Below are 15,293 nucleotides of genomic sequence, written 5' to 3' on the forward strand. Positions count from 1 at the left end.
ATCATCCATCCATCCATTTTCTATACCACTTATCCGTCAGGGTCACGGGGGAGCTGGAGCCTATCCCAGCTGACTACGGGCGAGAGGCGGGGGAAACCCTGGACTGGTCGCCAGTCAGTCACAGGGCCAACACACAAAGAACATGCAAACTCCAGAGCGGGATTCGAACCTGGAACCCTCTTGCTATGAGGCGACAGTGCTAACCACAGTCGAACTTAATGATGCAGACGGCACCACTGCAGTCACGTTTGCTTTGCTGCTGTACTTCTGACAAGCTGTTCAAACACAGAAGAAAAATCTAAATTTAAACACAAATGCCTGCATTTGCACAATCTTTTCTTTTATTCTGTACAAAGTTTCATCTACTCCGAAGTGTTTTAGTTTTTACACAAATCATCAGTTTACCTTGAGATGAAAAACATGCATCTGCTTTTTAATGTCAGCTGACAAGCCCCTGGTGGATTCACGTAGAGTCTATTCAAATGTGGCATTCAGAGTTGGCGCTGTGTGCACTTTGCTGCTGCACAGCTGAAGTGACTTTGCTGCCACAACGAGACAAAAGGGCACAGCAACACATATTCAGTGGATAGTGGGGTCTTCTGCAGAATTATCCAACAAATGCATTGCGACTGCTGTAAACATGAGAGCTGCTTTAGTTGTGACTGAATTTGGATTGTAGACACTTGAGCAGATTCAAAAAGAAGAACACATCTTGCAAGAGTAGTCAGAAATGGAGCACTCATTGAGCCTAACTTTTCAACTTTGGTTAGTCCTTATTTAGCTTCCTGTTTCTGCGGTCTGATGGGGCCGATAGACGGGGGCCGGTTGGTGAACGGGTGCCACTGGCCCTGGATACTGGGGCTGTCTGTGTGGAAGGGCTTGCGGATGCGGATGACGTCCAGGCCAGACTGATTGGTCAGCTTGGTCATGAGCTCTGAAATCTGCAAAGACGTTTTGTTTGTGACGACTTCTTCCCTCACGCTTCCGTTTACTGCAGGGAGGAAAAAGAGGAAATGAATCAGCGTGACTGACTTGTGTGCAGCCTTTTCTTGCTGACCAACCTGCCTATTGTGAAATGAAACAGTGTGAACAAGAACAAATGATTCTGGGCGAGACTCAAACGTCAAATGAAACTGCCAGTGGGACGTCACATCTACCTGAATAGAGGTCTCAGAAAAACCTGTTTTACACTGCCCCCTACAGTATCTAGGAGTAATAACATATATAACAGCGTTGCTGTTGTGCTGCAGTTCTCTGTTTCCTATTGTCATATGGTTTGATTTCTTTTGAACTTTAAGTATGGTTAATTTTCAAAAAAAAAATAAAGCTTGTAGGTTTCTCCGCTGACACGTGGTTTTGCCGTCTTTAGTCTCCAGTAGAGCCTTTGTTGTTAGAGAGGCCCTAACATTTTCACATTTAGTGCAGAATCTTTCCACAGACTTCACCAAAAGGGCTGATTACATGCCTGAACCTGAACTTTTGTGTATGATTTTATACAAGCAGCATTTTGATGTTTTAACTTTTGATAAAACAATTTGCCTCAGAAGACTGCTTTGAGTTGCTTTATTGTTTGTTTTAATGTGTGTACCACGACTCTCTGGAGGGCAGCTTTGGCACTAAGCGGAATATACTAGTGAAATGAAACAAGTATTCTAACTAATTTGTTCACTAAACAGGCCATAAATAATTTTTTGTGTAAAACAATAAACTTGAATGATGTGATTCTGAACACCTGTCTAATCTGGTCCTAATTATAAGGAAAACCGAGTCAGGGGTCTACAGGCCAGCATAATAAACATTAGCATATACATAACACACGTAACATCCCATCAAAACACAAAGCCATGGATACTTACAGTATTCTGCAACTATTTTGGGTATCCTGCCTGACTGAGGAGACACATACACAACAGTTGAAGGGTTCTTCTTGGCATAATCCACCACCCCCTCTTCAATAAACTCCCTGAAAAAGAAGGGAGGAAAGCTGGGGTCAAAATGCTTTTTGATGTGGAGGTCGTGCAGGAAGACTGTGGATCTGGTCTGCATCACTTTTAAATCGAATCAGTTCCCAGTGTCCAACATCAACAACGATCAGATGATGTGATGATTACTTACGTTACTGGCCATGATGTAATGCCGTACATTCATTCAAGCGAAAGCAGTTTTGAGGTATCTGTACTTTACCTGAGTATTTTCAGCCTCTGGACATTTCAAATACACTATATTTCAAACTAAAATACTGCCATTGTTTCTGTACCAATAACTGTATGCTAACTAACTAACCTTGACTTGTAACTTGTGAACTGTGAACATGTTTTTATTAACGTAAAGTAATGTTAACACTACAACAGAATCTTAGCATATTTCTTTGCTGTCGACAGAGAGGAAAACGGTTATTGAGTCCTTTTGTCACCTACTCAGCATCCATACTACACACATTACCACTGATATAAGTACACTGTTTGTGTTTGTTTGTTTGTTTTTTTTACCTGACTCCCAACGAGCTCTGTGCCTTTTTGGAGAAAATGAGGGAGATCCGCTTAAGCTGGCAGACGTACCGGCCGACACCGTTCTGAAGAACGCTTTGAAGGAAGCGACTCGGCGTCCCCCTGGATGTCATCGTTAAACCGCCGATCAACGATTATATTATTTAAGTTAGATATCGTAAAAACCTCCCGACAAATCAGCCCGCTAACCACGTAAAACAGCAACAACGAGCACAGAGGACAACTTGACGGGCATGTACACAGCGCGGTCCGTCGAGGAGAGGCTCCGGAGTGAAACCTAAAATCGATACGATATTTAAAGTAAATACAAATTCATTATCACACTTATTCCATCGGGAAATTCAAATTCTGAGTGTGAGTTTAATTTAGTAAAATTCAATTGAGGGGTTTAAAATGTTTGAAATGTAAAATTGTAAAATGTAGCATGACAATTTTCCGTATGTTCCACACGGACTTGTTTCGACAGCACACACAATAGCCCGGGATTGAGCTTGAGTGAGCATGGGGGGAAATGAAGTCAAGCAACGGAGCCAGTAAACTGGATTTCGAGTGTGTTTCTTCTTTTATAAAACTTAAATTATTTGTAGTTGAGGTTTTCACACATAAATAATTTTTTTGTGTATAGCCGACGTGGGCTAATAGAAAATAACTTACGTGCGTCACTGTCTGTCGTTTCTTTGAGTAACGTTAGCATAGGTCACCCACGACGTGTCTTTGTGATATTGCTGTGACTTGTTTTAGGCTAATGTTTCTTTTTATTTTCATGACTAATGTTTCTTCTTGTGTTCATGTCTGTTGCAGGTTCAGTGTCCTAACCAGATAACTCATGTGGGGCAGTTTGCTGCCAAATGGAACTACCTGCATCCTGCAGGTGGCAGCCCAGAAGCTCCTCCACCAAGGACGCTTTCCATCCCTCTGTCTAACCCTTCTCAATCAGAGGCACCTTCACAGGCCTCCTGAGGCCCCATGTCGTTTACAGCTTCAGGGTAAAGGCTGCTTCCTGCAACAAAGTGTGACCAGGGCTTATACAAAGCATACTAAGTATACTGTAGAGTTTCCTGCCAGCCCCATCAGTGTCACAGATATCAAACAGTATCTGCGCACCAAAGACATTAAGTTCCACGATGGCTACAGCTGCCTCCACATCCAGAGCATTTTTGTTGACTCGTCTGCCAGGAAGGACAGCTTCTCCTTGTTCATCGACAAAACCACCGGACAGTTTCTGTGCAAAGACACGCAGGTGGAAGGGAGCTGGGAGGATCTCCAGGACTGCCTGGAGGTGATGCAGAAGGAAGAGCAGGGATTCCTCACCCCCCATGTGCTGCTAGGATATCCAGAGAGTGTGGAGGAGCAGGAGCAGAGGGAGAGAGAGCTGCGGGAGGTGCAGAGGATCTGGTCCAGCTCTGTGCCCTTCACTGACCTCCCTGAGGATGAGGCTCACTTGATTAAAACCATGTTTCAGGTATTGCTGAGTTTGAATTAGCGAGATATGTGCTGGTGTGTCCAAAGGAACATGAATGATTGCATGTGTCCTTACATTGTATGAGGGTTTTCTTTTTTATGCCAGAATAATCAAAGGAACAACACTGTTGTCAGACGCCATTTCTTATGGCTGTTTTCTGGATGATAAGGCTGATTTATGTTTTCTTTCAGATCTCAAAGTTCTCAAATGCAACACTCAAGAAGTTTTCTGTGAGGCTCTTCAAACCTACCAAGAGTCTGGTTTTACCTTGGTTTGGTGGACCGGACATCTCCTTAAAGGGGGTGAAGCTTCTCTCCGCCCAGCAAAGCTCAGACTCTGACAGAGTTATTTATAATGAAGCTACCATCCCAAAGAGTAATTCTTACTACAACCTGTTTGGCCTCCCCCTGGTGGGCCATATGGACTCGGAGGTGGTGCTGACTGGACATGAGCTGGACACTCTGGCTGTGAGTCAGGCCACTGGACTCCCCAGTGTTGCCCTTCCACGTGGGGTCACCTGCCTTCCACCGATCCTGCTGCCTTATCTGGAGCAGTTTAAGCGTGTGACTCTGTGGTTGGGAGGCGACATTCGCTCCTGGGAGGCGTCAAAGATTTATTCGCGCAAGCTGGGTCTGAGGCGTTGCTCACTGGTGCGGCCCGGGGAGTGCCGACCTTCCCCTGTGGAGGCGCTTGCTCGGGGGATGAACTTCAGCCAGATCATCAAATCCTCCATTCCAGCTGCCCACAAGTCCATAGTGTCCTTCAAGCAGCTCAGAGAAGACGTGTACGGGGAGCTGGTGAACACGGACCAGGTGGCTGGAGTGAAGTGGACGAGGTTTCCAGAGCTCAACAGAATCCTGAAGGGACACCGCAAGGGGGAGCTGACTGTGTTCACAGGTATAAGGACACATGATGTCCAAAGGCTCAGTCGGTCGTTTTCTTTTTTTGTTAAAAAGAATCTAAAAAAATTGTCCGCACTTAACTGTTTAGCGCTGATGTAAATACACATTTTTTTAGCCCAAAAACATTAAACATTAAATCTATGTCTAATCAATATTTTATATTAACAGTGACTCAAATGACTGTGTTCAATTTGAAAGGTGCCACACGTAAAGATGAACCCATATATAATTGCCCAACTCCTCTGTTGCTCCGCTTTACATCCTTTGAACATCACTTTATTTTAATACATATGGTGTTGTGTTTATCAGGTCCTACGGGCAGTGGGAAGACCACCTTAATCAGTGAGGTAGCCCTGGACCTTTGCATGCAGGGCGTCAACACGTTATGGGGCAGCTTTGAGATCAGCAACGTGCGACTGGCTAAGATCATGCTGACGCAGTTTGCCATGCAGAGGCTGGAGGAAAACTTGGAGCGGTATGATTTCTGGGCAGACAAGTTCGAAGAGCTGCCACTCTACTTCATGACTTTCCATGGTCAGCAGAACATCCGGTGAGTCTTACTTGTCTCAGGAACCCAACTAGGTTTGCATGGATAAAGTCTTCTTTCTGTTTAATCCCATTTGTTATAGCAGAACATCAGGTAATTCAACCAGATGACTTCAGGAGCAGCTGAATAACATCTCAGTGAATGCTTCAGTTTTAAGATAAAGATAATTTTTCCTACTTGAGTCTTTGAGATTTTATTGACCAAACACTTAGTCATGAAGATAATTGTCAGTCACAGCACTAAATCTGAAGTACTTTTGTAAAAATACATGGAAATTTACTATGACATGTGTTAAATGTGAGCTGAATTTGTTTACCTGCAGTACAATAAAGATTTTATATCAACAGATTGACATGAACGAGTCATTTTGGTCTGACCCTTCTCCGACCCTTTGCTGTAGGACAGTGCTGGACACAATGCAACATGCTGTCTACATGTATGATATCAACCACGTCATCATAGACAACCTGCAGTTCATGATGGGCCAGGAAAACCTCACAGTAGACAAGTGAGTAAGAGTCAACCGATGACACTTAGGAAGATGAATAATTTCTAGCCTGTGTCAGTGTGAATAAAGCTGCTGCCAAACGCTTAGCTTAGTTTGACTTTGTAACGTCAGCATTGTAATCTGAATGTAGATTTCTTGTACATCAGTGCACACATATGGAAATAAATGGTGTGTCACGTGGTCCAGGTTTGCAGTCCAGGACCACATTGTCGGAGCGTTCAGGAAGTTTGCCACCAACAGCAGCTGCCACGTCACTCTGATCATTCATCCCAGGAAGGAGGAGGATGACCGAGAGCTGCAGACAGCATCCATCTTTGGTTCAGCAAAGGTAACGCAGAGGAAGGTTTACCTTAGTTTGATTAACCTGGAAGGGAAAGACAAGGGACAGGTTCCCTTTTCTACTTCATTATGACTTAGTGGGATGTGGTTATTTCATGAACAGATTTAAATAAATCCAATTTCAGAAATTTGTTGTTGTGTTAATACAAAATAGAAATAAGTAGTAAATTATATTAGTCCATAAACATGCTTTTGTTTTACAGCCATTAACCCTCAGAGCCTTCGTTGTGTTCACTGACTCGACGTTATCTTGAAAACACACGTCTCCTGACACATCTTCTGTTCTCCCCCTCTAGGCCAGCCAAGAAGCCGACAACGTCCTCATTCTGCAGGAGAAGAAGCTGGTGACGAGTCCCGGCCGCCGCTCCCTGCAGGTGACCAAGAACCGCTTCGATGGAGACGTGGGCATCTTCCCCTTGGAGTTCGTCAAGTCGTCGCTCACCTTCTCGACTCCCATCAAGGGCAAGCAAAAGCTGAGGAAGGTCCCCACCAAGCCAGAAAACGAGGAGGTCACGCCGGCGGCGAAGAAGGCAGACGTTAAGAAAGAGAAAGCGTCCGAAACAAGAAAGACTTCCCGAGCTACTAAGAGTCCTGCAACTGGAAATGAGAACAGGCGGAAGGAATAAAAAGAGTTTCAGTAATGGCTCATTTTCTCTGTTGGTTGTGGATCACTTCCACATTTATATTTGAAGGTTAGAGAGATGCTGAGATATCTTGTGGCCGATCATATTAGACAGTTTTATGTCCATAACGTAAGGTTCAACTAAGCTGAACATCAAGTATGTTGCAACAATGCAAAATGAGGTTTATATGTATTATACAGTATATGAAATAACAGCTCTGATGATGAAGATGAGGTGTTCGTACATGTTAGGCTCTAACACAGTTTGTAAAAGTTTTCTATGAAGGAACTACTGTGCATTAAGACTGAATTCTCTCTTGAAATACTCTTCTTCAGTTTCAAAAACAATACTGTGATTCCAGGAGCTACTGTTTTCGTGTCAGTGCTCAGTATTTCTGACACCGTCTGCTTGCCAGCACTTACATAGTTACCATAGTGTGCTCTCTACTGACTTTTTGTCATACAGTTATGAGTAACTGAATTCCCTTTTTTAATAAAATGCCTGTGGTGCAGCTCACTGTCTGTTTTCATCTGTGGTCAGCAGGGGGCAGTGTGTGCTTTATAGATGACAGTTCACTACAGAGAGAGGCTGATGAGAGTGAAATATCACTGACTTAATTCATCTATTTTGCCTCGTGACAGGAAATGGTTAATTATGCACTGTTCATTACTGTACTGTAGTCCTCTTATGTGATTGCTTTTCATATAAATCTTCTAGTTGGATCTTTGGCCTCCTTTTGCCCTGCTGCTTTGAGTGTTACCTGCTTTTAACACCGATAATTAAGTGGTGTCAGTTTACACGTGTTAATTAGGTCATGGGTTTCTAGAGGTTTCAGTGCACCTGTTTAATGCTTTCTTTTCACTGTCTGTCTCATCAGACTGAGACCTCTCCAGTGTCACATTACACAATCCATTATTCAAACTGAGTGACTTTTAATAAATGTGTTTCGAAACATCTTCACATGAATATTTCAGGGGTTAAGTCCCTGCTCTGGTGGTGTGGGGTTATGTGTAGAATCAGCAGTTTTCAGCTGCACTGTGGGCTGCTGCAGGACGTATTGATGGTTGAGGGGTCGTTTTTCATCCCAGTCACTGCAAAGCCAAATAGATTTCAGATTTATGATATGAAGCGAGTGGTTCACAGTGCGGGAATATGAAGGCGCCCGTGTGTTTGATATCAGGGCCTTTGATTTTCAACCTTGGCTCCCACACAGTGATTTTTTTTTTGGTTTTTTTATCACCCAGGAAGTCAGACTCCTTAAAAAATTAAAGATCTTTGCACTTTGAGAATCTCATTAAGACACTTAACTCCCGTTGCAGCAGAAATGTATGGAAACTAAACCATAGATAACCGACATACACACCTTTAATGCATTTTAATGCATCAATTTAGCACACACACACACACATAGAAAACATATTAAAAAGTGATGCTGCAGAAGTGAGGTGTTTTCTCCTTGACAAAATCTGGTGTCTACATTGCCCACAATGCAACTCAACCGCAAGTTTGTCCAGAAGTCCAGGTGTGTTGGGCTCACAGGGGCTAATGTAGCTAATGTAGCTAGCTACAGAAGTCTGGTTAACCCACTTCTCTCTAAGCTGCACACCTCCAGTTTTTTTTCATTTCCAAACTCTTCAGCCCCATTTGACGCCGACTCAAACGACATCACTTGAGGATTTTTATCCCACATCATACAGCTTCTTCTTGAGCCACAAAGGGCTTTTCTTCACAACTCTGCTCACCACTTTGTTCACATATGTGCTACTCCTGTACCCAGACTTTGATGTTTAATATTGGTGGCACTCTCCTTCAGTATTGTCCTCTGCCTCAGTTTGCAGTTCTCAGACTTTGGGGCCTCTCTGTCTGCCTCTGAGATCTCTGCTGGCTCTCTGACAGACCAGTCCAGGGAAGCTCCTGGCACCACACTCACTTTACACATGGTATGTGGACCTCTGAGCTCCTCGGGTAGCCGACGCTGTAAAATATTGTTGTAAGCTGTGGGAGTCATTCCTGTGTATGTCTGATGAGATGGCAGGAGGCAGAGAGTTCCTGGACAGTGTTTTTTTATATCTTCTGTCCTCCGTGCTCCCAGTATTTCTTCTCTGAGGCTGTCTTTAATGCTCAGTGCTTTCCTGTGAATGTTTTACTGCAGTGCGAGCACACATCACTCTCCGTAATGACTCCAGGCTGTGTGCTGGATAACTCTGGGTGTCCTCTTGACTGTGTGGGTGTGGGATGTGGCTGCTGAGGCCTCTGAATGGGGCTCTTTGTGTTTCGAGGCATTACTACACCCAGATGATGGCGGCTCTGTCGCCTGCCAGCTCCTCATAAGAGGGAAAAACACAAAAAACGAGTGCGACACAAATGCGTGCAGATGTGCAGAACTTTCTCAAATACTCACACCCTGCAGTTGTCAGTCATACTTTGTGGTACTTTGTGAACTTCATCTGAGCAAGCTTTCAAGGATGACAGCTCAAGTTTTCTGTTTCTTCCCACAGAGTAAACAGGTTCTGTTCAAGCCTGAAATTGCTGTGTATATCAGAGTGCGGCGCTGTACGTGATTGCTGTCTTTGTTTTGAATGGCCTGCGCTGATCGGAGCTTTGCATGCCTATTCAAATAGCTGCCATCTGGAGATGAAACAACTTGAGTTACGCAGCTCTTAATCACGACGGAAACAAATTGTGCGGAGACCAAACGCATTCCTCTTCATTAAAACGCTGTGGGATATGAGAGGATGTGAATCAAGTGAGGCTAAGAAAAGATGTTTCAGCTGCAGATAAACCCTTTCTCTTGTGAAGCACTTGACCCAAAGTCCACTGAAAACATCATGATCGGAGGTCATAATGAAGAGTATCAGATAAACAACCCCACAAACTGATTCTACAAACGGTGAAAAATCCAGGCATTGTTACAGCCAATGAACTCGAGGCCCCAGCTGCTCCTGGCACCGCTGATCATGGGATACATGGATACATGACATGCATGCATAGCTCTCAGCCCCATTAGCTGCCCTTCTTTAAGGCAACTATTTGACCAAGTCTGGAGGTAATTTCAGGGCCTTCCATTTGAGTTAGTCAGCCGGGGGCTTTTGCGTAGCAACTGGACTTGACTTGACATCCAAGATGAGATCATGTTGGGTTTTTTTTTTTTTTTTCAGCTGACCTTGGTTATGATCTGTATGATCTGTTTCTGATAATTCCCTTTCTTGCCAGGAGGTAGATGAGAATTATCAATATCACTCCGCAACCGCTTAGCTTAAAGACTAGGAACAGCTCGCCCTCAGTCTTTTCAAAGGTAACAAAAACTGTCTGCCAGCACCTCTAAAGTTCACAAATTAAACACCTCATAACTTGTTTGTTTGAGCGGGACAACACCTGAAGTGTAAAAATGAAATTGTGGTTTTACAGGTGTGTTTGTGCAGGACTGACTGGAGCCAGGACACCTGTTTGCCTCAGCTTACAGTCCTCATGCTAAACCAAGCTAACCAACTGCTCCCCATAGCTTCATATTCAGTATACAGTTTAGATCTGTGTGGTGGTGCAATATGCACATCGACAGTTAAAGGAGTCGTACTTTAAAAAGACAAAGATGAACTCCAAAAGGGAATTACCTGAATATTCTGCTTGTGAGTTTTCATATTGTGTTTGATAAACCCCATGTTTAGCAGCTTGAAGAAGGAGCGAGAACATGATTTGACCCAGAGTGACATTAAAATAGAAAGTGTGACAGAGCACGCTGGGAAGAACATTGAGAGCATGTAGGGACACAGTGAGTATGTAGAGCAAGTTCATCAGCACACAGAGTCTGTCACATCACACTTTCTGTTTTTGAAGTGAACAGAGAAACTTTTCTTTTCCTTTCGAAGCGGGACCCGATATTTCTACCAGGAGTCTCTGCACAGTCTTTGCTCTGATACTGTGAATCTACCGAGCTGCGGTCTGAAATGTTCAGAAGTAACATCCGTTCCCTTCAAAGCAACACAAAGTACAAATGCCTTGTTACTCTGTGTGCTCGCAGCCAGAGCTTGCTGAGGACACATGTGGCTCGCAGACAAACCAGAAGCTGTTTTACACTCAAAGCTGATCCAAGATGCCCCACCATCCCCTTAATGTCGGGACAAAGGGGTGGTTTGGAGGACGGGGGTGGGGTGGGGGTTACTCTGCCTCACTTACTCACGTGCACTCTGCACGTTTGACCCACATTACCCAACAGCATGCCTGCCACTGTGTACATTAATAACCACATGCACATCATTCTCCCCTCTGTGCCTCCAGAACTCGTCTTTCAGCCCGTTATGTGAAACTTAAAGGCTAATGTTGCATTTTTCTTAATGCCAATGAACCCCATGAAATGACCAAAACTGAGGCCACAGCCTGATAGAGTTTCTTCCTCTGTGAGGACACCTGCACAGAATCACTCCGGCTCTTCTCTGAGCTCCTCGTGTTTGATTCCAGACCTAAAACAAACTGACCAGGTCGTTTTTTCTGACTGGCTACGATGTTGAGCGGACACAATGCTTAATAAAAAATTCATTCTGTCGTTCTTCTCTGCTCCTGAGTGTGCCAGCTTAAAGCATGTGTGTCTCAGACTAGATTTAGTGGAACTGAACTGTAAAGACCTTTGTGAGTCAGAGAAAAGTGCAGCCGAGTGTACATAATGAACCTCTCCGAGAGTGCCTGCAGTGCTTTACCTCTCTGTCGGTGGCAGGTAGAGTGGTTCACCTACAAACACCCAAAGGTCAACCGGCATGTATCGCATTTGGGTGCACTCGTGTCGAGATGGGGACTGTCTCGCACCCGTTCCAGCATCCTTGCAGGTGCCATCACTTCTTCAGTTAATGTGGCCCTCTTCAGTCGCTCAAACCATGCTGAGGATACCATGTGGTCGTGGCTCAGATGCCGGACCGTCTCGTAGGATTAGCAATGGGCCTTTAGCCGATCATCCAACCCCAGTAACGGAGCTTTACTGTAAACACCTGCATGCACTGTGCTCTCGGCTGGCCACTCTCTGCCTTGTGAGCATGACAGGGAACGCTTTTGAGAGACACCAGCATGCCCAGGGCTTATGTAACACCAAGATGTGGCCAAAAAAAAGCGTTGAGGGGCTTAATCTGCTCTGGCACCACGAGTGCGGAGGCTTTTCAAGAGCCCTGAGGGGACTGGAGAGGATGAACCATCTTACTCTGCAGTTCTGGTTTGTCCGGATACTGGAGAGGTTAAATAAGGGGCCAGGTGGGGTGACAACAAGAGCATAATTACAGTGGTGGTAGTGGTGGGTTTGAGGTTTGAAAAGTGGAGTCTGAGTAGGAGGGAATAGTCGATGGGGCTTTTAGGAGCACCCATCTCTGTTTTTAATGAGTCGAGGGCCTCATTTCTCTCATGCAAGTGGTCAGAATCCTACAACCAGGGACAAGTGAAGCTCCTGGCAGGGCTCCAGCACCTCACACCAGCCTTTCTTTTAATTCACTCCGACAGCGAGAAACAGAGAAAGGGAGATGGAGACAGCTTTGCCAAGCCAACCAGGCATACTCCAGAGCCAGGCCAAAGAAAATGGCCATTCACTCTCAAATTAGCCGTCTGCATGACCACCTTCAAAGGAGGCCCCTCTCTGCCTAATCTTCTCAGACTGTGTGCACACACTGGCTGTCCGCTTCATGAAAGCCTGAGCCCAGAAAACCAGAGCCGGTGCAGCAGTTAATTGACGCTTTATCAGCATAAGCATGGTCATTTGAGCTGATTAGCTAACAGTGCAGTATCCTCCATAGAGACATGAATGTATGACGACCAATTTTCAGTTAGTTTTTGTAGTATGCATAAAAAATGTAGACCAACAAATATGGATGGTGGAGAGTTTTTGGCAAGCGGTTGAATTTTCCACTTGTGCTCTGTGCGTAATGACTATATATTTTAATTAAGCTCCTCAGTTACAAAAGGATAACAGTAGTTGATGGGCATCAGAGTGAGTGCACGTTTCAGTAAACGACAAAGCAATTCCCTCGACGCAGTGATCCACAGATTAGATGGCTGACGGCTGAGTCTCCCTCGCAGCTCCAGCCAATAACAACAAAAGAAGCTGAATTCCTGCAGAAAATGCAAACAGAGCCAACATGGAACCAAGCCAAAAATGTTAATATTCATATCAAATGACGTGTTCTGACTATTAAGTCCAAAGCTGTTTAAACTAAAGCTGCAGAAATATATCAAAGATGGCTCCTGCACAACATCTGTTTCTTGGAGATTAGTGCAGACAAGATTGGGACGACCGTTACTGATTGCTTGGTTATTACAAGACACATGGAAATATGATTCATAATCGACTTGTTTTTGATTAGGTGAAGCTTAAAAACCATATGCTCCGGTCAGATGACAGACAAACTCTTCAATGTGAGTAAATTAAAAACAATACTGACTGTGCAGCTTCCATGGAAACGCAGTTTATAGCTGCTGTCAAATTCACAGCTGTCAGTAAATCTCCTATCAGACCCTGAAATTTTCTGTAGTCTGTCTTGCATGCTGTGTTTTTTCTTAAGAAGCTTTTATATTTTCAAACAAAACAACCAAAACCATTTCAAAGAGAGCCAGGGCCCGCCTCCCCCCGTGCAAATGATCCACCACAACACGATCCGCCCTGGACGTCTGATACTGACTGGGACGCGTTTGCATTAGAGGTACATTAAAGTCTCATCCGGATGGTAAACAGCAATATTAGACATCCTGTGAATGACACCAGACTCAATCACTGCCCCCCCAAAGGCCCTGAGGAAGCCTGAGTCCACCCCTGAAGGCCACCGTTTGTATCCTGTTTTGAGTCGACACTCAAGTTCTGTTTTTGTTAAAAGCATGGTTGGATTTGTTCCCTGACTTTAATTGCGTCCTTATGATTGTAACCATGACAACCAAGGTCCCCTAACTTCATGATGTAGTCATCTTAACTGTCACCACAATATTTCCCTAAAGCTAACCAAAGAGTCTTTAGCCCTAAACCCAACCAAACTTTAACTGTAGACCTGTCAGACTGTAAAAACGCAAGCAGTCAGATAATCAGGTTTTACACAAACCATGAGGAGAAAATGAAGGTCAACACTGGAATTATAACCAAAACTGTCAGTTGTAAACATCCATCACGGTTTACAGTCCAGCTGGCTCAGCTGTTCGCTTGTTTACAACCTCTCCGTTCATCAGACTGCTTGTGATTCCTGCTCTGGTGGAATTTGTTTTATTGAAATCGTTGTGTTCCCAGATCTCAGTGATTAACTTGTCATAACTGATAGGAATGATGGTGGAGACCGTGAACACGGAACCCAAGTTTGGAGTTAAGAAATACTTAAATACTTCTGAGTCAGAGAGCACAAAGCACATGATACGAGGTTTTTGTTTGTTCCCCTTCTGGGCTCCCAGTGCTGTGAGAGCAGCAGATCAAGGTACACCAAGGCAGTGTTCCTGGGTTCAGGTATCAGCAGGTCATTGCTCTGGTTCCCTGGATTTCATGGGCTTTGTTTTGGTTCCTTTCCTCCTTGCTGATCAGTGATTTTAGGTCAGACTCTCTTGAGCTTCCTGTGAGGGATTCTGGGTGTCTTTACTTGTTTCTTTGCATTGATAACATCCTATAGGTTCTTTTTTCCGTGTTGTTATTTTTTAACTGCAAAACACGTAGAGTAAAATGCTGAGAGAGGAGAAGAACAACACAGGAAACACGTGAGGCCCACATGCAAAAAGACATGCAAACGAAGGGAGAAGAGGTACCTGGGAAAATCCTAAAAATGTAAAAATGTTCCTGGCCTCCTCTGCACTTGTCTAATGCATCATGGAAAGTACTGCAGTTGCACATTCAGGAAATTGACTCTCAAATAGAGGAGATCCAGGGGCCATTTCTGAGCAAAATGAGTTGCAGCGTCATTGGCCAATTACTTTTTAGCCAATTATCTCCATCCGGCATGTTTGTGAATAAAATGAGCTGCACAGTGGACGCAGAAGGGAGGTGGTTATGGGCCGACACAACATAATTGCAGAAGGGCTGGCTGCGTTGAGGCAATGATAAGCATCTTGGGCATGCACACCCCGGCCCAGCCAGCAGCAGAGAGCGGCAGAAACAAAATGTACCCATGCTCGAGTGGTGAAGAGCAGGCTCAGAGGTTTGACTTTTGGGAGTCATTATCAACAGACAGGCTGCATTCAGCCCACATACAATTATCAATTACTCTAACAACTCTTCTGAAATTCCCTAGAGGCCAGATAAGAGCGAGACAATTTTCCTCCACTCCCATCAGGCCTGATTACTGGAGCCCCACCAGCCTCACAAAGCCGCCCAGTTCGGTAAACCAATTTCCTTGCAAATGGAGATCAGCTCTTTGAAAATTTAGGAAATGTGTTACATGCACACAAAGTGAATGTGCCAACCTCTGCTG

The 15,293-nt window shown here is 44.5% G+C and overlaps 2 protein-coding genes across 2 annotated transcripts; one reads left to right on the forward strand and one right to left on the reverse strand.

The window, feature by feature from the left end:
• Positions 1–319: 319 nt before the first annotated feature.
• mrpl43 (mitochondrial ribosomal protein L43) lies at positions 320–2,783 on the reverse strand. The gene is made up of 3 exons (XM_046376504.1): positions 2,490–2,783; positions 1,857–1,963; positions 320–991 (listed from the first exon to the last, which is right to left on the reverse strand). The coding sequence occupies exons 1-3, from the start codon at positions 2,618–2,620 to the stop codon at positions 774–776; spliced, it is 456 nt and encodes a 151-aa protein (XP_046232460.1). The 5' UTR covers positions 2,621–2,783; the 3' UTR covers positions 320–773.
• Positions 2,784–2,933: 150 nt separating this feature from the next.
• Positions 2,934–7,610, forward strand: twnk (twinkle mtDNA helicase). Its single transcript, XM_046376503.1, has 7 exons — positions 2,934–3,056; positions 3,309–3,969; positions 4,161–4,866; positions 5,181–5,421; positions 5,819–5,926; positions 6,113–6,254; positions 6,562–7,610. Exons 2-7 carry the CDS (start codon positions 3,334–3,336, stop codon positions 6,889–6,891), a joined length of 2,163 nt encoding a protein of 720 aa, XP_046232459.1. The 5' UTR covers positions 2,934–3,056; positions 3,309–3,333; the 3' UTR covers positions 6,892–7,610.
• Positions 7,611–15,293: the final 7,683 nt, after the last annotated feature.

The sequence above is a fragment of the Scatophagus argus genome, chromosome 21, assembly GCF_020382885.2.
Source record: "Scatophagus argus isolate fScaArg1 chromosome 21, fScaArg1.pri, whole genome shotgun sequence".
Taxonomy (NCBI): Eukaryota; Metazoa; Chordata; class Actinopteri; family Scatophagidae; genus Scatophagus; species Scatophagus argus.

Excerpts from the sequence above, each read along its gene's own strand:
- mrpl43 (XM_046376504.1), bottom strand. The coding sequence starts at position 2,620 with ATGACATCCAGGGGGACGCCGAGTCGCTTCCTTCAAAGCGTTCTTCAG. Across the intron at positions 1,964-2,489 it reads CAGAGCTCGTTGGGAGTCAG|GGAGTTTATTGAAGAGGGGG; the intron begins GTAAAAAAAACA and ends CTTCTTTTTCAG. Across the intron at positions 992-1,856 it reads CAAAATAGTTGCAGAATACT|TAAACGGAAGCGTGAGGGAA; the intron begins GTAAGTATCCAT and ends TCCTCCCTGCAG.
- twnk (XM_046376503.1), top strand. The coding sequence starts at position 3,334 with ATGTGGGGCAGTTTGCTGCCAAATGGAACTACCTGCATCCTGCAGGTG. Across the intron at positions 5,422-5,818 it reads CATGGTCAGCAGAACATCCG|GACAGTGCTGGACACAATGC; the intron begins GTGAGTCTTACT and ends CCTTTGCTGTAG. Across the intron at positions 6,255-6,561 it reads CCATCTTTGGTTCAGCAAAG|GCCAGCCAAGAAGCCGACAA; the intron begins GTAACGCAGAGG and ends CTCCCCCTCTAG.